The 20,321-nt window shown below is 34.8% G+C and overlaps 3 protein-coding genes across 3 annotated transcripts in view; all 3 read left to right on the top strand.

Moving 5' to 3' along the window:
• LOC116806075 (zinc finger protein 2-like) overlaps positions 1–6,601 on the top strand; it is a gene marked incomplete at its 3' end in the record, with an annotated part of 46,552 nt that extends 39,951 nt beyond the window's left edge. Inside the window, exon 3 of the mRNA XM_032742051.2 lies at positions 6,170–6,601. Within this exon, the coding sequence (XP_032597942.2) occupies positions 6,170–6,601 (432 nt within the window). The remainder of the gene's footprint in view (positions 1–6,169) is intronic.
• Positions 6,602–6,646: 45 nt separating this feature from the next.
• Positions 6,647–7,385, top strand: LOC116806076 (zinc finger protein 2-like). Its single transcript, XM_043215873.1, has 2 exons — positions 6,647–7,274; positions 7,375–7,385. The coding sequence occupies exons 1-2, from the start codon at positions 6,647–6,649 to the stop codon at positions 7,383–7,385; spliced, it is 639 nt and encodes a 212-aa protein (XP_043071808.1).
• The window catches only part of LOC6570255 (zinc finger protein 2), a 35,387-nt gene continuing 22,350 nt past the window's right edge, over positions 7,285–20,321 (top strand). The window contains exons 1-3 of the mRNA XM_001996527.2: positions 7,285–8,046; positions 14,397–14,578; positions 15,389–17,050. Of these exons, the coding sequence (XP_001996563.2) occupies positions 7,526–8,046; positions 14,397–14,578; positions 15,389–17,050 (2,365 nt within the window). The 5' untranslated portion in view covers positions 7,285–7,525. The remainder of the gene's footprint in view (positions 8,047–14,396; positions 14,579–15,388; positions 17,051–20,321) is intronic.

Genomic DNA, 20,321 nt, shown 5'->3' with positions numbered 1-20,321 from the left:
TCTGAAGATGTTGCCCCAACGTACTTGGCAAAGAACAGAAAAGTTCACTGCCTCTTCGGGCTACATACGCAAAGGAAAACAAAGGCGAGTCAAGGTTCTCTCCTTGCATCAAATTCCCCCCTTAATACCCTTTCCCATGACTTTAACTTTGCCTTTGTATATCTGAATCTGCGGTAAGAGTAGGAATCTGTGTTTATTTTTTGTTGCCTTCATTTATGTACAGTTGCGGTAAAAATAATAGTAATAGTAGTGCCTGCTTTTCACAATGCAAATATCTCAATAATATCATAAATCCCTTCGATTTCATGCAGTATTTTTATTTATTTCTTTTGTTTATCTTCTATTTGGGGTTGTTTTAGGAGTTGCATTTTTTCCGAGCTCAAAATAATAAAAAACCTAGTTCACTAAGAGTTTTTTAAATAAAGTAATATTATAGCGATTTATTTATTTAGTTAAAAGATAAATGAATAGCTAAAAAATAAAATGAAATTCGACATATCTTCAATATGAAGAAAAATGCAGTTTTGTAAAATATAATTTTTTTAATATTAGTATTATTTATTTAATATTATTTATTTTGTTTATTTACTATCATTTTCTTAATACTTAACGTAGTAAATATAACCAGCCATCAGATCTAGTTTATAGAAATATTATTTAGAAAACTTCACCATTATTCGATTACTATTATAATCATAGATTTCAGTAATAATTTAATATAAATAAATATATAAAGATCATAAATTGTGACACTTTAATTGTTTTTGTTGTTAATAAATTTGATAGCTTTTAAAGTTGATTATATTCAGTATTAATTGTTTGTGTTTAAGTAAAACGATTATAATTTTTTTTTTTTTAATATATTTGACGTTTTTTGTAATCATTTTGCGAAACTTATAAGTGTAGTACAATTTTTTGACCGCCGCTGTATGTGTGTTTGTAAGTGTGTCTTCGGATTGCACGTGCCTTGTTGCTGTTGTATGTCTTTATTTGTGTGTGGAGTCGTCGTCGTCGTTATCTGTTTTCATATTCAGCTCAACTGGTTTACATATATTCAGTTCAGTTCAAGTCAGTTGAGTTTGAGTTTGAGTCTTGCTTATGCAGAGAGTACACCCACACACAAAATTCCGTGATATATCAAGCAGCACCATCGTGTGGCAGGCGGCTTTACCACTATACCTATACGTATACCTATGCTTATGCTTATGGGTTCGGGTTTGGTTTGTCTCCGAGTCTCTGTCTGTCTTGGTATGCAAAAAAGAAAAGAAAATAACAGAAGACTCATCAGTTGGCAAGTCAAAGGCCTTTTGGTGCGATCTGCGTGAGTCTTTTCATTACACCTTCGGTCCTCATAATTCTCAACTCTTGCTTGTTACTCTTTTGACGCCGAAGCCGGTGCAATATGCAACATGCCCCGGATATGCAGGCAATACAAAATAACTCCAACAACTCTAGCAACAACACATGCAAATTTAACTTGGCACAAAAATACCAAAGGCAACTTGAACTTGCCCATTGTCACTTGTGCCTCAGAAACCCCTTCTCTCTCATCCTCGCGGTGTCTCTCTCTCTGTCTCTATCTGTCCATGCCCCAACAACGTTTTGGCTTCTCAGCTGCATTAATTTTTCACTATTAATTATCTTTTCAGACAATATAATCTATACTATTAGTTGGTCTGATTGGGGTTTATCTGTTGCAGCATTTTACATTTAAAGACCCCCAAAAATCTTATTAACATTTCATATTTTTAAGTTCTTATATTATTTTAAATTTTATTATAAATATAATTTAATTCAATTTTTTACTCTTTGTATTTTTTATAAATACATATAATAAAAATATACATTATATATTTATAATACTTTACATTTATTACTACAATACTATTTTGGCTTAATCAGCGTTAATAGCCGATCTAAATCGGTTTGAAATTCAAGTTCAAAGTTTTTGCTTATGAGGTGAATTGAAGTAAATTAAAATCAATGCAAAATATGAACTCAAATTATCATTATATTATGATCCAATAATTTCTCATCTCACTCTCTTAACCCTTGATTAATGAAGTATTACAGCAGACAGCTGTAAGCATCTCCCATATCGATAAAATATATATGCTATATGTTTTTTTTTATCAGTATTAGCCGATCTACAATGGTTTGAAAATATAATATGTATTAAATCCCGATATAGTAATGCTTGAAGTTAAGTTTAACGTTTTTGCTTCTTAGCTGAATTCAATTAAATTCAAATCAATGATAAATATAAACAGAAATTATTATTATTAGTAATCTCCTGTTGTACCTTGATCAATATTTATGACTTGAAACCATTCAAATGGTTAATTAAGTATTTAAGAGACTGCTGTAAGCATCTGCGGTTCCAATCAAATATATATACTATAGCCGATCTAGATATATTTGTATTGTATATATTATCAAGTATATTTATATTATTTGTAGATCAAGTATATTTGATTATACTTTCCGTTCAATTGTAGCACTTTTAATGCATTTTTGATTGGAATTGATCTTAACTAATTTATACAAACTATTTTTTTTGGGTGTTTTCTGGTAACAAATGTTGGACCGCTTTGCATTAAAATCAGGCAGAATTAGTGCTCAGATCGCTTGTTTTTTAAATTTAAATATAAAAATGTAATTTTTAATTTAATTCATTTATTTGCTACTTTTTATAATTTTCTATGTCGACTGATATTAGTCAACATCAAATTGATTAATAAATAAATTTCGTTAATCATTCTCGATAAATTTCGATGCGGTCTATTATCTATCTATTATCTGTGTGTCGATCTATAATCTATCTATTGAATATGCACACTTTAGATAATTCTACACCTCTTATTGAGAGTATTGGACTCTGAGTAACTCAAATATTAAATATTTTACATATTTATTTATTTATTTATTTATTTACTGTCGTTTAATATCAGTCGAAACAGAAAAAAATACAAAAAATATAACATTTAAAAATCCAATTTGACATTTAAAATGATATAAAAAAAATAAGAAATATTTGTGCAAAATGCTTCAACATTTGTTGCCAGAAAAAAATGCAATTAGGCCAAAAGAAGGTTTTGGTCTTTGAATTGATAACATAATAAACTACTCGGAAAGGTGCAGTTAAGGCAAAAATAGTGCTGTACTAATAATTATTCCGTATTTAATGATGACAATTAAGAGTTTTAGCGACTGAGTTCATGTAAAAATTCGATTTAAAAATGTTACTCCATATGGGAGCTTCTTAAATGAATATAGAATATATATATATAAATATATGTATATAGATTATTCACGGACCATGACTCATCTGATGAGGGTTATTAAATACTTTCCTAGTCTGTTTTATGAAGTCGATTTATTTTTAGTGCCATTTATTGTCGAGTCTGCAAATGAATGTCAATGTTTAACCAACTATAACCTGTAAGAAGTTCTTCGAAGCTCTTTCATTAAATCATTTAACTTTTATATACCTGCTTTCAACTTTAATTTGTATGTATGCATGTGCGTAAGTATGTACCAGTTGTCTGAATGCAAATTTCAGTTACAATGAGTGCACACACATTTAAATGAAAAAATGAATACAGGCAGACAAAATCATTTAGAGATGCATGCACACACGTACACACGCACACACGTGCACACGCACACATGCATACACACACATGCACACCATATTTAAGTTGTCATCATGGCACAGTTGTCATTAAATAGCTATAAAGCATTTTCAAAACGTATTTCAGATAATTGTCAAGTAATTACCCATTTTGCATTGTTAGTATTCTTCTGCTTCTTCTGCCCCTCCCCTCTCACTCTCTCTTGTTGTCATCGCTTCTGTTTCGGTTGTTATTGCTCAACGACGTTAAAATGAACTGATGCCAGTGATAACTACACACACACACACATACACACATACACACACACACACACACACACCACACACACACACCACACACACCACACACACACACACACACACACACACACACATAAAAATTCATGCAGATTTGTTTCATTTGTTTGTCTACCCTTACAATTAATAAGGTAAGCATTTGTCTCTCTCTCGCTGAACTCAGTTGTTAAATTTATTCTAGTTTTATTGCCGATAAACGCATGAATATTCATATATACATACATATATACGTACACGCAATCGTAACGTACACGATCCGATCTTGATGAAATTTGGGTAGTTGATCAATAATATGCATATGCCCACTATGTATTAATTAAAGAAGATTCTGTCTTTAAAATTGTAGCATTTATTGCTATCTTAAATTGAAATGTATCGATAATCGAAGAATTGAGGCAGTTATCGATAAAATAAAGCGAACTTGATCTGCGCCTGGTATACGAGAACCTATATTCCAAATTTGAAGTCTCAAGCTCTTGTAGAGATCTTTGAGATCTGCCTGTTGATAGAGACAGACAGACGGACTTGGAAAATTTGGTAAAACTTAATCTCGAAAATTGCGCCAGATATATAGGTGTTCCCAAGATTCTTTTTAACAATCTTAGGAGTGGTGAGTATTGTACTCTGCATTGATTGCAATAGACTTTTTACTGATCTAGAACCATTTTGCTTTTAAAAACCCCTTCAAATCTTGTAAAAATTTCTTATTTTTATTTAATTTTGAATGTTGAATTTAACTTTTAATTTAATTTCTGTTGTACTTTTTAAATAGATAAATAAATAACTAATAAAATTGTATCAGAAAGGCTGATATGTAGCTCAACTTTCTTTATGGTTAACAAAATATTTGATTCTGAACCCATCGCCATCTAAATAAGATTTTAGTTGATCATGACATATAACATGGTATGCATATTTATTTGATAGAAACAGATTAGTTACATACCAAAAATTTGGAATGGGGAAGGAAAAAACACGTTAGCCTAAGAAGATAGCTAAGATCCTTGCTTCCAGGATACTGGAATAATAACAGGCAAAAATCAATTCAATTAAGTTGATCGGCAACACCAGTTGATAATGTCTTCAAATTAAAAAAAAAAACTATATAAAATACAATGCTAAAAAACCAACAGCAAAAAATTATCACACGGATGATGTTACAGACAGGGCTGGATAAAAATGATACGCCATCTGAAATTATATTTGGGGAAGTGAGGATATAGCGGGAAACGAAGCTGCTGATGAGCAAGCGAGATTGGGGGCAGAGAGGCCCCTAAAAGGCCAGAACCGTTTTGTGGCATAGGAAGGTATACAATACGACTGCAACTTAGAAACGAAGAAAGACAGAGGCAACAATGGACTGAGATACCAGGACTCCGACAAAACAGATGTCTTTTGGGTGGCTATAATCATAAACGATGTAAGCAAGTAATAATCATGGGGAAGAATAGGCTGAGGATACTCACCGGTCTATTGATAGGACATTGTAGACTTAAAAGTCACCTAACTGAACTAGGTATTTATTGAAGCGAACTATGCAGGTTTTGTGCAAGCGAGGAGCTATAGGCTCAGAAGGAGGCACAATAGATCCGCAGTCCAGATAGTTTTCAAGCCCCGAAACATCGTGATTAACAAATTGTACCACGTAGTGATCGATTAGTTTGGAACAAAATGAAAATTCGTTTTGCTTCACTCATGATCTGTATGCAGTCCCCGATATGTAAAATTTCAGGCCGTATGAAATTGGAGGATTATATAAACCTGTTGGACGGAGTTTTGGTGAACTTTGTGGAGAATTAACCAGACTCCAATGCTCTATTCCAACAGGACAATTCTTCAATACAGTGGTTGTGGTTTCGGGACAAGGATTTTAAGAGATTGAGCAGCTACGAAATCGCAAATCCCACCAACTTCCAAAAAGTGGTTGAATCGATGTCAAATCGAATTTTTGGACTAAACAAATCAAAATGGAGGCTAGACAGATCATTAATTTAAAATGTTTATATAATTTCTATATGTAATTTTAATTTGAATAGCAGAGCTTTTAATCGGAAGAAATTTACTGTTAATTTTAACAATTCAATTTCTTTTTTATTCGACACTTAGAATAGCTAACTATTGGGGAACAAAAAAATGTGAAAAATTGAATTTTATTACTTTTAAAAAGAAAAAAAGCAGTGCAAAAAAAAAGAAAATAATGTTTTGAATTAAAATTGATTTGTATTTGTATCATTGTAGCACTCCAATAATGCTAACGACGGCTCTCCAATGTCCAGTTCTGATGTTGAAACCTTCAATGGCAAAATAGTTTACAATCTCGACGGCAGCGCGTTTATAATCGATGCAGGCAATGCGACGACTGCTCCTCCAGCTCCGCCCGGCGACCATTTAACTACAAGCGGTGCCCGAACAACATCAGCATCCCCTTGTGATAAATTGAAAGGAGAGACAGTATTTCTCAAATCAGGACTAAGAAACAAACAGAGGAGCAACAAGGAATCGGACGAGGGCTCGGGCGAGGAAGGAGTTGGATTTGGAGAAGGTGCTTATCAGTTGAGCCCAAAGATCCATTCCTTTCGTGTGGTCTCAGCCCAAGATGCGTGCAATCAAATCCAGTTCCAGCAACAACAACAAAAGACAACAACATCATCAACCAAAACCGCAACAACAACAACAGGAACAACAAGTAAAAATAATAAACATAAACCGATATTGATGTGCTTCATATGCAAATTGTCGTTTGGTAACGTGAATTCGTTTAGTTTGCATGCGAATACGGATCATCGACTGAATCTGCTGGAGCTGGATAAACAGCTGTTGAATCACGAATTATCGAGTGCAATTATTCAGCGGAATATGGATGAGAAACCGCAGATATCGTTTCTGCAGCCACTCGATTGTCTACTCAATGTCAATCTCGAGCAGCAGCCAGTCGATTTAGCCAACAATCAGCAGGAAGTTGCTGCGAGCAATGTGGAAAGCGATAACGATAACGATAATGATAATGATAATGATAACGATGACGTTGGAGATGATGATAACGATGAGGTTGGCGTCAGAGATGCCGATAACGATATTGATAATGATAACGATAACACATCTATAAAAGTAGCAGCTGCGCAGGCGTCTGTGAAATTTGGTTCCTTAAATTCAGCAACAGCAACAAAGACTAATAATACTACGAAATCAACGGCAACTGTTACAACTGCAACATCATCGATAACATGCAACTCACCCGCATCAGAATCGCCTCGGCAATCGCCAGCGGCTGCAACGGAGGCAACATCCGAATGTGGCAGTCGGGACTGCTCACCTCAAGCTGCTCCTCCAGCTGCTCCTCCAGCTGCTCTTCCAGCTGCTCCTCCAGCTGCTTCTCCTTCTGCTCCTCCTGCAGCTGCTCCTCCCACGGCAGATTTAAGAGCTAGTACTGATAATATAAGTAGCGATAAGTTAAATAAAAGCATCCATAAAGCGGAGGATGCAACAAGCTCAGCCGTGGAGACGCCATCACCTCAACAGCAGCAGCAGCAACATGTTGCAGATGCAAATGCAACAGCAGCAGCAACAGCTGGCGATATATTGCAGCACCACCTAATGACCATGCAACATGTGGCTGCCACCGCCACAGTGAGTGGCAGCGTCTACCCACCGTCAACAACAGCACAGGCGCAAATGCAACTTAGTTCCTTTCAAGCATCCCTCGCAGCGCTCGCCAACGAACAGAATGCGAGGGGTGTCAAACTACTAACTGAGTTCCTCCAGCAGCAGCTGCACCAACAACAACAGCAGCAACAACAACAGCATCAGAAGCATCTCTTGTTCCCCAGCAGCTGCCTGGAACATCCCGATTTCAAGGGTATCGATTGCAAGACTTGTGAATTAATTGAAATCCAGCATCGCAACAAGTCGCCAGCAACTCCTCAGTCTCAGTCTCAATCTCAGTCTCAACGCTCGCCAAATGCCAGTCTGTCCACGTCCACGTCCATGCCCATCTCGCCCAGCGCCAGCGCCTCATCCAATGTTCCCAATGTGGGCAACCCGCCTGCGTCCAGCTTTACAATTGGCGCCTGCTCCGACCACATTAATGGACGACCTCAAGGCGTCGACTGTGCCCGGTAAGTGCCAATTCCACTATTTAATTCAACTTCGTTTCAGTTTAATTTCAAATAATATCTATTATCTTATTTGTCAAAAAAATACAAATAAATAAATAATATCAACGCCATCAAGTTAATTTTGTAAAAATTAAATTCAACACAATTTTTTTTTTGCATGGTAATAATAATATAATTAGAATACCATACAAATGAAATGCATAATTTTTTTGCATAAAAGATGTAATTTTGTCTAAAATAATTTTTAAAAAAATCAATGTCTTCGAGTAAATTTTTCCTTTTTGTCTGTCCAATTGATCCGATCCCGTAAAAATAATAATAATTAAAATAAAAATAAAAGTTTCCTTGATAATTGTTTTGCCAGTTTTGTTTATTTTTTAAGTGACAATTTTGGGACAGTTTAAAAAATGTGACTTTTCAGCTTCAACAACTTTCAACAATAAAAGTAAAAATAATATATGTAATTTCTAATATATATATCCATATATCCAACGCCATTACGTTTTTAAAGCTATCCTATTATAGAAATATTATTACTATTATAGAAAGCGGAAATCGATTCGATAAAGAAAAAAACTAAATAAAAAGTATTCCGCTCATTTTTCCGGAAAATCTGTTCGACCTAATTATACTAACTGTCTAACTGTCGTATTTCTATAAAGATCGATTTAGAGATAGTTTTGAAATAAAGAGATATTTACGACAATGAACAAGTACAGAAACAGTTCGAATAATGAGCTTGTAGAAAAGGGGAAAAATTTACTATACCAAAATTTGGATACTGTTCATACTTAATATAAATATGGAATACTTGATATTTTTCTGATACACACAATATACAAACCCAAAACGATAAAAAATTTAACTTTTTTTCTTCAAAAATTTAAAGTTAAACTGCATTGACACATAATGTGTTCATTGTGTTGTTTTCTATGTGTGTGCGTAGAATAATATTTATATTACCTTTATTGTTACTTATATTATTATTAAACATTAACCAAGTTTATTAAGGTATATAACGGCTTAGCTCTATTATAGCAGACAAGAGAAGAATGTCATAACAACATTTTTAATTTCAGAAAGGATTTTTTTCTAATTATTAGAAATGTATTTTTTTTTATAATAGAAAATACTTCTAAAAATAGATAAGAAGAACTCCACACCTTTGGGATATTTGATTCTTTCTAATTTTATGAAAAATGTTTTCCTATATTTAGAAAGTATTTCTAAAAACTGGAAAAACTAACTAGTTTCTAAAGCGATTTCCTAAATTTCGTGGAGATTTGTTCTGAATGTACGAAGTGCTACTAAAGGCTTTCATACCATTTTCTCCATGTAATCAAATTTATGAGACAGAACAAAGAACACAAAACTGAGGCTGAATAATATATCAGTCGAGTGTAGAATTACCAATTTAAGCGTGAGAAAACGAAAGCAAGTGCTGCCGGCGCTTCATTTGCCAGTTGCCAGTTGCCAATTGCCATTAGTGTTAGGGGTGTTTCCTTTTTATCCTTATCCATTTCTTTTTTTTTTGGTTATGTTTTGTTTTTGCAGGCCCTGTCTGACCTACTACTTGCCACAGCCGGGGCAGATGTAGTCCTCAAGATTTGCAAGGGGTGCAAAATACATATATATATATATATGTATATATATTATATATATATATATATATATATACAGCTGCGGGCAAAATAATAGAATAGTGGTACAAACATGTTTTGCACAATGTTAATAAAAATATTTCAAATATAACTCAAAAATTAAATACCGACTTGCTTATTATATGTCTTTATTATAGACGGTCTCAGCACTCGATGCCACATTGCAAGGGTTTCTTCATAATAGTAGCATTTGACGAAGGTATCCTAAGACACGATCTACAGCAATTCTCTCTTTTTCATGAGTTGTTCAGGCAAGTTTCGATTGTAATAGTATTTAAAAAAAAACAAATATTTTTATTTATCTCATTTTTTATTTTGAAGAGATATTGAAGAGGTCTCGATTTGCAACATGCCACATTTGATCACCAATGAGTTATATTTCTATGAAATACCTTGAGAAGCAGCAGTACTATTATTTTGTCCGCAACTGTATATATGTTTTGTGTACGTGCTGAGAGCGCAAAAAAGGGTTTCGCTCAGTCTGCCTTATAATATGCGTAATTATTGCTGCCGTTTGAACTTTGGTAGGACGTAAGGGCACAGGGGTTTTATCCACCGCCATACAATAACTCATTAGTCTAATTTCACAGTCTGTGTTCCGAATCCGCATCAGTATCTGACTGACTCAGCCTCTGGCTGTATGCCGATTGTTCATTTAAACGCAAATGAACCTTGGGACCTGTTAATTCGAATTTGTGGGATCACATTGATTGCATCAGCATCAGACATTAACAACTCAACTGAATAAGGATTGTATTCGAGCATGAATCAATCCTCCCAGCATCCATCTCGACTCAACTGAAAAATTAATGAAATTTGATATGTATTTACGATTCAGCAATATATATATTCAAATATAGTACAAATTTGTAATAAAAACTTTTACAAATAAACATTTTATATTAAAATTACAATTTCAAATTATATGATATAGATTTATAGGTTTTTAGGTTAGTTTAGGTTAGACGATTGTCAACCTGTATGGCATGCTTGACGGGTTGTAATATCAGATTCTATATTCGGATCTGACTCGGATTTCTTCTGCGCTCGTGTAAACACTGATCATAGATAAATCCAGCCCCGTTCCGCTAATGAAGTTCGCAATCTTGACAATCTTGGTTGCTCCAATTTTTGCCAACTCTGACAGATCTGAAAGATTAGATAAGAAGGGTCTACCCAAGGTAGCAAGTAATTTCCAGGCGAATGCAGGGCAGAATCCGAAGAAATCTTCTGCAGTAATCCTTATAGGCTGACTCGAGTCTGTGGATTCCGACTATCCAGTGTCCTGTCATAGCACAGATTACTGCATACCAGCTTCTGCGACTAAGAAAACACAATTCTCTGTTGTGTTTTGTGTTTATATTGAGCCATGTTTGATGGGCTATGCGAGCAATGACGTTTTATTAATATTATAATTTGGGTACCTGCGCTGCGACCTATTAGATCTATTGTGCCCCCTTCTGAGCCTATAGCTGCTTCATCAACCCAGCACTTGCACGAATGCTAGAATCTTTGTTGGGTTGAGCTCATACTCATAAGATGCATCACAAGGATGCTGCATCTTTTCCTGTTTACGGAGCATATCGAATACCTGGCGACCTCCGATATTATCAAGCCTTTTCATGTCTTAAAAGACAAGCTATGGAAACTGCAAAATTCACCTGTCTTTTAAGACATGATAAGGCTTGATAATATCGGAGGACCATGTCTGAATCTTATCAGTGCCTTACGGACTTCTGTGATGATGATACCAGTCAGCACCCTCGTGGAGGGTTCAGTTGAGCATTTTTGTCCACAATCTTAAAAAAAAAACATTTTTAATGAAAATTTCAAATGACTTAATTTAGAATATTACAAAATAATAATTTAATGAACATTTGACAATGAAAAACAATTGATAAAGTCTGAGAGTATGTAAAATGTAAGATATAAATCGACTCGAGACTGCCAAGAGATTCCTCTTGAAAGTAAGGGATTTACATTTATATTTTTAAATTTATATATGAAATATACTTAATATTTTTTCATTTGCATGATGAACGTATTAAACAAAAAGCGGTGTAGTTATAAATATTATAAATACAACCCAAATAAGTTAAACTCTTAATTCAAGCAAACTTTCACTTTTTGTAAATGTATCATTTTTTAATTTAAACAGCTTTAATTAAGAAGTAGAAGTTTCGTACATAAAAAAAATCAAATATGAAGAATTTTAATCATTCTTAATACAGCAAAAATATTGCTTTATTATATTTATTTATCAATTAAAGTCAGTCGACAACGCAAAAATAGTTTAAAATAACTGACAGACAAAGATGATATTAAATATATATATATATATACAGTGTGTTACAGTTCATTTCGGGCAGTGTCTAGCAAAAATTTTAATTGCCTGCCATTAACAAATTATCCAATATTTTTCAAAAATTCCAAAGACCGGTGGCAGGTACATATATTGACCACCATAATGAATATATGACCCCCATAAACTGGGGTTTATGTGAGAAAGTACCTGAAATTATGGTTACATATTATTTCGGGCAGTGGCATTATGGACACCTGGGTGCCATAAAACACGGATTTTTTACGCCGGGATGATTATTTTTGGAATAAATAGACCAATCCTTTGTAGTCAGTTTAGTTATATCCTGCATCTCGGGTGCCACCAGCCAACAAGGACTATGGACAAACGGACTACCATTGAGCAACGGAATCTCATCCTGGAACACTTCAAGATTGGATATACACATCGCCAAATAGCTAAAATGGTAAATCTAAGCACCACAACTGTATTCAACATCATTCGGCGCTTCGTCGACGAAAATCGGATAGAGGACAAGGGCAGAAATGCACCAAACCAGATTTTCACCGGACAGGAAGAGTGGAGGATCATCAGGAAAATAAGGGAAAACCCCAAGCTATCGGCTCCAAAACTGACTCCACAGATGGAGGACGAAATGGGGAAAAAGTGCAGTGTGGAAACGGTGCGCCAGGTTCTGCGCAACCATGACTTCAATGCAAAAATAAAGGAACTAGGATGACGTTCGCCAAAACCCAATTGGACAAGGATTTGGAGATCTGGAACACAGCCATATTTGAAGATGAGTGCACATTCAACATTTTTGGCTCGGACAGAATTATGTGTGGCGACAGTCCAATACTGAGCTGAATCCCAAACACCAGGCTACAGTGAAGCACGGCGGAGGAATTGTCGTGGTATGGGCATGTATCTCGGCAGCCGGCGTCGGGAATTTGGTGTTTATTGAAACAACAATGTACAAGAAGTTGGGAATCCGACGTACAACGACCCGAAGCATAAGTTCGGAATAGTACAGTCCTGGATTATCTGGAACTGCCCCCACATGATAATTCCACAGGCCCAGTCTCCAGACTTAAATGTTATTTAAAATTTGTGGGCTCTGCTGGAAAATACCATACGGAATCACAGATCCGATCTCAAGAATGCTCTGCTGGATGAGTGGAGCAAAATCAGTCCAGAAACGACCCGGAAGCTGGTATCTTCCATGAATAATAGGTTAAGGGGAGTTATTAAGGCTAAAGGATATCATACTAAGTATTAACATCCTTATTTAAGCTTTTATCCGCCAAATATGTTACTTTTCTAAGACTGTCCGAAATAAATTTTGACATGTATTTTGGATATGTTTTAAGTTTTGACTAATTTTAGTTAATTAATTAATATTTTAATAAAAACTGAAGCTTCCTTTTCAAACGTGATATAACATAAAACAAATTGGCATTTAAACATTTTGCGTTTGTTTCTTTGTTTAAACTTTATAGCACTTTAAAATTTTTTCTAGACACTGCCCGAAATGAACTGCAAGCCACTGTATATATATATATATATATATTTGTAAGATTCATAAGGTTCAACGGCCAATTCGGAAAAGTTGATAAATTTTTGAAAATGATCATCAATCTTTTTTTACTTTCTTGATTTGCACTATATAAATATATATACAGCGATGAATATCTGAAATGGCTTGATTTCAAGATAAGTCGCAACAAAAACGTATTTATATAAGTTCATACTACACTGCGAGCTTCTCTAAATTAACTCATTTAAAAGCACTCTTATTATTTGGGAATTGGAAATGGAGAATGAGAATGGGAATGAGCTGTCTAAAGGAGACGGGCGGACGTTGGCAAGGGCGAGGCGGCTTAACTAAAATAAATTAAACCAATTGCGCTGATTTCACTTCATAAATTCTACATACAGATTCAATTGTCGCAATTTACTGCTGACGACTGCCCGGCTCCGGATCATAAACTTTCATCAACACTTTGTGGCACCCTACAGTACCGACCGCCATTGTGTATAACTACTACAAATACCATTGGGTGTTGTTGGGGCTCTCGAATTCAAATTAAGTAATTATGATAAGTATATACACACGCACACACAGGCACACATGGACTGGAAGATTGTATCCTATGCTGAGATTCAAGCCCCTATAAATGAATGCCCCTTCAATTAAATGTATGATTGCTGTCATCGTAGTTATCGCTATCCGTATTTAAATGGCCTCTGCTTTGTATATCTATATATATATATATATATATGATTTTTTAAATTTAAAAATCAACAAGTGAGGGCGGTTTTTTTCTCCATTTTGTGTCTGCTTGTATTTAATTTTTATGTTTTCTTGTTTTCTTTTTTCTTGCCAGCTGCGAAATGCTTTTGAGCTCCGCGCGACTCAACAGCGGTGTCCAGATGTCCACCCGCAACTCCTGCAAAACACTCAAATGTCCCCAGTGCAATTGGCACTACAAATACCAGGAGACACTCGAGATCCATATGCGCGAGAAGCATCCCGATGGAGAGAGCGCCTGTGGATATTGCTTGGCAGGTAATTGAAACAAAATCTATCAAACAAATATCTGTACTTATTTAAGTACAAGGTGTACAAAATAAATTAAGTTGAATTACAAATTAAAAAAGTAAGAAATATAGAATATCTTCTAAGAGATTTCGCACTTTTTAGTAATTATTTTATCAGTATTTTATTTAAGTACAAGGTGTAGAAAATAAATTAAGTTGAATAACAAAATAAATTGAATAGTTACATTAAAATTAAATTTAAATTAAAGAAGTGAGATATATTTTCTCTATATATATATATATAAATATATATATATATATATATATGTATATACCTATATAAGGAATATCTTCGAAGAGATTTCTAACTTTTTTAATATTTTAGTTTTTCTATTAATTTATTACAATTATTGTTGAAATGAGTGACACGTGAATATTAAGAAAAATATATAAAGCTGTGTGAGAATAAATTATTTAATTTATTTATTGATTTAATGTCGGCAAATAAATTAAATTAATTTACACATATAATGAAATAATTTAATTTAAATTAAAAAATAAGAAATATTTACAACATTTCTGGGCGTATTTCAATGACAAATTATTCAATATTTGTTACCAATATTTAGTATAAGTTAATTAGGATCAATCGTAGCCCTATCTGAAATGCAGATACTGTCTAAAATACCCAGGCCAAAAAAAACAGAAAAATAGTTAGTATAAATTAGTTAAGATCAACAATGAACATTCTAGATCAATTGCATGCCTCGTTCTATGTACAAATCGGCAATCTTGCTTAATATATATATATATATATGACAATTTCCGGCTTTTGCAGGCCAACAACATCCACGTCTGGCACGTGGCGAGTCCTATTCATGTGGCTACAAGCCGTACCGCTGCGAGATCTGCAATTACTCGACGACGACCAAAGGGAACCTCTCCATTCATATGCAGTCCGATAAGCATCTGAACAACATGCAGGAACTGAACAGTTCCCAAAACATTGTTGCCGTTGCAGCGGCAGCGAAACTGATGTTGCCCAATCCATCGCCACAAGGCTCTGTAAGTGGTTGCAGCAATGCCGTCGTCTCTGCAAACCACCAACCCGTTGGCGGCGTCTGTTCCTCGAGTGCCGGTAGTGCTGGCACCGTCAGCAATGCCAGCAACGCATCCAACAGCAGTACAATGGGTTCGGGTACCAGTTCGGGTGCCGGTACGGGTTCGTCAACGGGAGTTTCCTCGCTGAAGCCAAAGCCCTCGTTTCGCTGCGACATCTGCAGCTATGAGACCTCTGTGGCACGCAATTTACGCATCCATATGACGAGCGAGAAACACACGCATAACATGGCCGTATTGCAGAACAACATCAAGCACATTCAGGCATTCAACTTCTTGCAACAGCAGCAGCAGCAACAAAGTGCTGCAGCTGTACCGGGTACGGCTAGCAATAGTTTTTTGCCCGTACCGGAGGTAGCACTCGCTGATTTGGCCTACAACCAGGCACTGATGATACAGCTCATTCAACACAATGCTGCCAATCAGCAGCAACAACAGCAGCAGAATCAGCAACAGCAGCAGCAGCAGCAGCAGCAGCAGCAATCTGCTGCCAGCAAATTATCGCCCACATCGTCCTCGCCGGTCAGCACTCCCGACCAGTTGCCACATGCCACATTCTCGTACTCACCCAAGCTGCTGAAATTGCCACCTGGAATGGTCATGGGCTTAAACATTCCAGAGTCTGGAACAGTCCCCAGCGATTCGCTCGACTCCTATCCGGACAGTTTGCCGGAGCTGTGGCCAACGGCAATGTTCAGTTGCCTCATCTGCGACTGTTTCAGCACCAACAACATGGATGAGCTGAACCAGCATTTGCTCCTGGATCGATCGCGGCAATCGTCGAGTGCCTCGTCGGATATAATGGTCATACACAACAACAACTATATTTGTCGACTGTGTAATTATAAGACGAATCTGAAGGCGAACTTTCAGCTGCACAGCAAGACGGACAAGCATTTGCAGAAGCTGAATTTCATCAATCACATTCGAGAGGGTGGCGCACGCAACGAGTTCAAGTTGCAATACCAGCAGCAGCCGCAGCTTGCCACAAATGTGGTACAGCTGAAGTGCAACTGTTGCGACTTCCACACCAACTCCATACAGAAACTATCGCTCCACACTCAGCAAATGCGGCACGACACAATGCGCATGATCTTCCAGCATTTGCTGCTCATCATCCAACGTAGTCGTCTGCGCTCTTCGCCGCCGTTGGGCATCTTGGACTCGGATCAATCGGAGCAGTCGACGAAGAAGGCCCTTTGCTGCCAGCTGTGCAACTTTGTAGCCAAGAATCTGCACGAGATGGTGCAGCATGTGAAGGGCTTGCGCCACCTGCAAGTCGAGCAGTTCATTTGCCTGCAACGTAGGAGCGAGAACCTGGACATGCTCGGACTCAACGAGGTCTTCAAGGTGACAGAAGAAATACCTGGCAGCACGGAAGGTATGTACTCCATATTCACTCTAATTTCCCATTCCTTATTCCCTTTATTTGATTTATTTATTTAATGTCGCATAATATCGCTCGACACAAATAGTGGAAAATAAATCTAATTACTATTAAATATTTTTAAATTTCAATTCAAGAATCATACTCATATTAGAAAGTCGGAACCATAATATAACTCTTAAAACATTTCATACCAAGCCCAAGATCGAAAAAAGCTAAAAATATTGAATAACTCCACATAATAAACGTTGTAAAACAAATTGCGAAATTTGTATTTGAAGTGCAAATCTGAAATCCACACTGTTAACTCACTTTAAGCTGTTAAGCTATATCTGTACGAGATCACTATATCTTATGGCCGTCGCAGCAACGGTCGATCGTAAAACTCAAAAGATGTGCTTCTTATATGCTTTTAAAATTTCGACAAAATCCATTAATACCAGACTACAATAACACATAGCTTGTATAGGAACAATCGGTCGGTTTACAAATTGTGTGATGATTGAGTGTGATCTTTAAATATAATAAATATGTTTTTACAAACTGAGGGATTGTCAAATTCTTTCGATCAATGCTTGATTAACAACTTTTAATAAAAATAAAATCTTAATAATAAATATAATAATATAAAATAACAAATTAAAAAGTATAAAATATAGCAGCAACAAATACAAACAAATCGCTTTTTAAACAAGGTTTTCTATATTCGCTGTAGCATAGCATACGGATACATGGGGAGATGTTTTAGTAGTTACTGTTACAATCTATATAAATATACACTCATACAATCCCATAGATAACATGTGGAGACATCGAGTTTAAGTAATCGACAGTTTGAGACTGTTGAGCAGCTGCGAAGGCAGTCGTTAAGGAATGTTCCAAAATCCAACTATCTGAGTTCTAAAAAGTTGATGAATCGATGTCAAATCGAATTATTTTAGTTAAAATCAAATACAGAGGCTGAACACTTTATTAATTTGTTATTTTCATGTATTTCTACATATTGTATTAATTTTATTAGCACTGCCTTTGGCACCTTAACCTCACTTTAAACAACAAAAATAAAAAAATAAATGTTAAAATTAGAAATTTAATTCCTTTTTAATTTGACGTGTACTTAAAACATCTAACTTTTGTGGAGCAAACCAATTTTTTAAATTTCAATTTTATAAGGAAAAGACACTCCACCCCCCGTACTTCTCCAAACTTTTTCTTAATCGCTGTACTAATAATTACTATTCGACTACTCTGTAATGATTCAGAGTCCTCTATGTTTATATTTAAAAATTAAATACATAAACAGGAATAAATAAATATACAGTATCTCAGACCTTATTTCGACCAGTGCCTGGCAAAAAATTTAAAGTGTTATAAAGTTTAAACAAAGAAACAAACACAAAATATTTAAATGCCAATCTGTTTCATGTTATACCACGTTTGAAAAATCAACTTCAGTTTTTACTAAATTATTAATTAATTAACTAAAATTAGTCAAAAACTGAAAACATATCCAAAATACATGTCAAAGCTTATTTCGAACAGTCTTAAAAAAGTAACATATTTGGCGGATAAAAGCTTAAATAAGGATGTTAATACTTAATAAGATATCCTTAATATAGGGAAGTTATTACTATTATTAATGGAAGATACCAGCTTCCGGGTCGTTTCTGGACTGATTTTGCTCCACTCATCCAGCAGAGCATTCTTGAGATCGGATCTGTGATTCCGTATGGTATTTTCCAGCAGAGCCCACAAATTTTAAATAACATTTAAGTCTGGAGACTGGGCTTGTGGAATTATCATGTGGGGGCAGTTCCAGATAATCCAGGACTGTACTATTCCGAACTTATGCTTCGGGTCGTTGTACGTCGGATTCCTAACTTCTTGAACATTGTTGTTTCAATAAACACCAAATTCCCGACGCCGGCTGCCGAGATACATGCCCATACCACGACAATTCCTCCGCCGTGCTTCACTGTAGCCTGGTGTTTGGGATTCAGCTCAGTATTGGACTGTCGCCACACATAATTCTGTCCGAGCCAAAAATGTTGAATGTGCACTCATCTTCAAATATGGCTGTGTTTCAGATCTCCAAATCCTTGTCCAATTGGGTTTTGGCGAACGTCATCCTAGTTCCTTTATTTTTGCATTGAAGTCATGGTTGCGCAGAACCTGGCGCACCGTTTCCACACTGCACTTTTTCATTTCATCCTGCACGTATTGAGACAGTTTTGGAGCCATAGGCCTTGCTGTCTGGTTGCACCCGATATGCAGGATATAACTAAACTGACTACGAAGGATTGACTATTTAAACCGAAAATAATCATAACGCCCTTGTTCCAAATAATATGTGACCATAAATTAAGGTACTTTTTTACATAACCCAACAGGTGTGGAAACCCCAGTTTATTGGGGTCATTTATTCATTTTGGTGGTTAATATATGTACCTGCCATCGGTCTTTGGAATTTTTGAAAAATATTGTATAATTAGTTTATGCCATGCAATTAACATTTTTGCTAAACACGGGTTGAAATAAAGTCTGAGACACTGTATATCAATAGAAATCTTCAAAATATTTCTTCTTATTTGAATTTAAATTTAAATTTTATATTTTATTTTTAATTTAATTTATTTGCTACTTTTAATATTTTTCTGTGTGAACTATTATTATTTTAAAGGTATTTTAAAATATATATACATACATAATGTATAAATAGAAATATCGATGAATATATTTATTGCACAAAATAGGAATAATAATAATAATAACAATAATAATAATAATAATAATAATAATAATAACAATAATAATAACAATAATAATAATAATAATAATAATAATAATAATAATAATAATAATAATAATAATAATAATAATAATAATAATAATAATAATAATAATAATAATAACAATAATAATAATAATAATAATAATAATAATAATAATAATAATAATAATAATAATAATAATAATAATAATAATAATAATAATAATAATAATAATAATAATAATAATAATAATAATAATAATAATAATAATAATAATAATAATAATAATAATAATAATAATAATAATAATAATAATAATAATAATAATAATAATAATAATAGTAACAAATATGTATATCGAGGCATTTAAAATCATCCACCACACACTTACCTCACTCGCATCCTCATATATATATATATATAGTCTCGATGCTGAGGTCTGCTGTTGCTTAAGTACATGAGGGCATATACATTGTAATATGGTCACTCTTCTG

This window comes from Drosophila grimshawi, unplaced genomic scaffold (genome assembly GCF_018153295.1).
Source record: "Drosophila grimshawi isolate 15287-2541.00 unplaced genomic scaffold, ASM1815329v1 contig_80, whole genome shotgun sequence".
In the NCBI taxonomy this organism is placed as follows: Eukaryota; Metazoa; Arthropoda; class Insecta; order Diptera; family Drosophilidae; genus Drosophila; species Drosophila grimshawi.
This window is presented reverse-complemented; position numbering and strand designations above follow the sequence as displayed.

Bases quoted from the DNA above. Each gene is read 5' to 3' on its own strand.
- LOC116806076 (XM_043215873.1), top strand. From the start codon at position 6,647: ATGTGCTTCATATGCAAATTGTCGTTTGGTAACGTGAATTCGTTTAGT.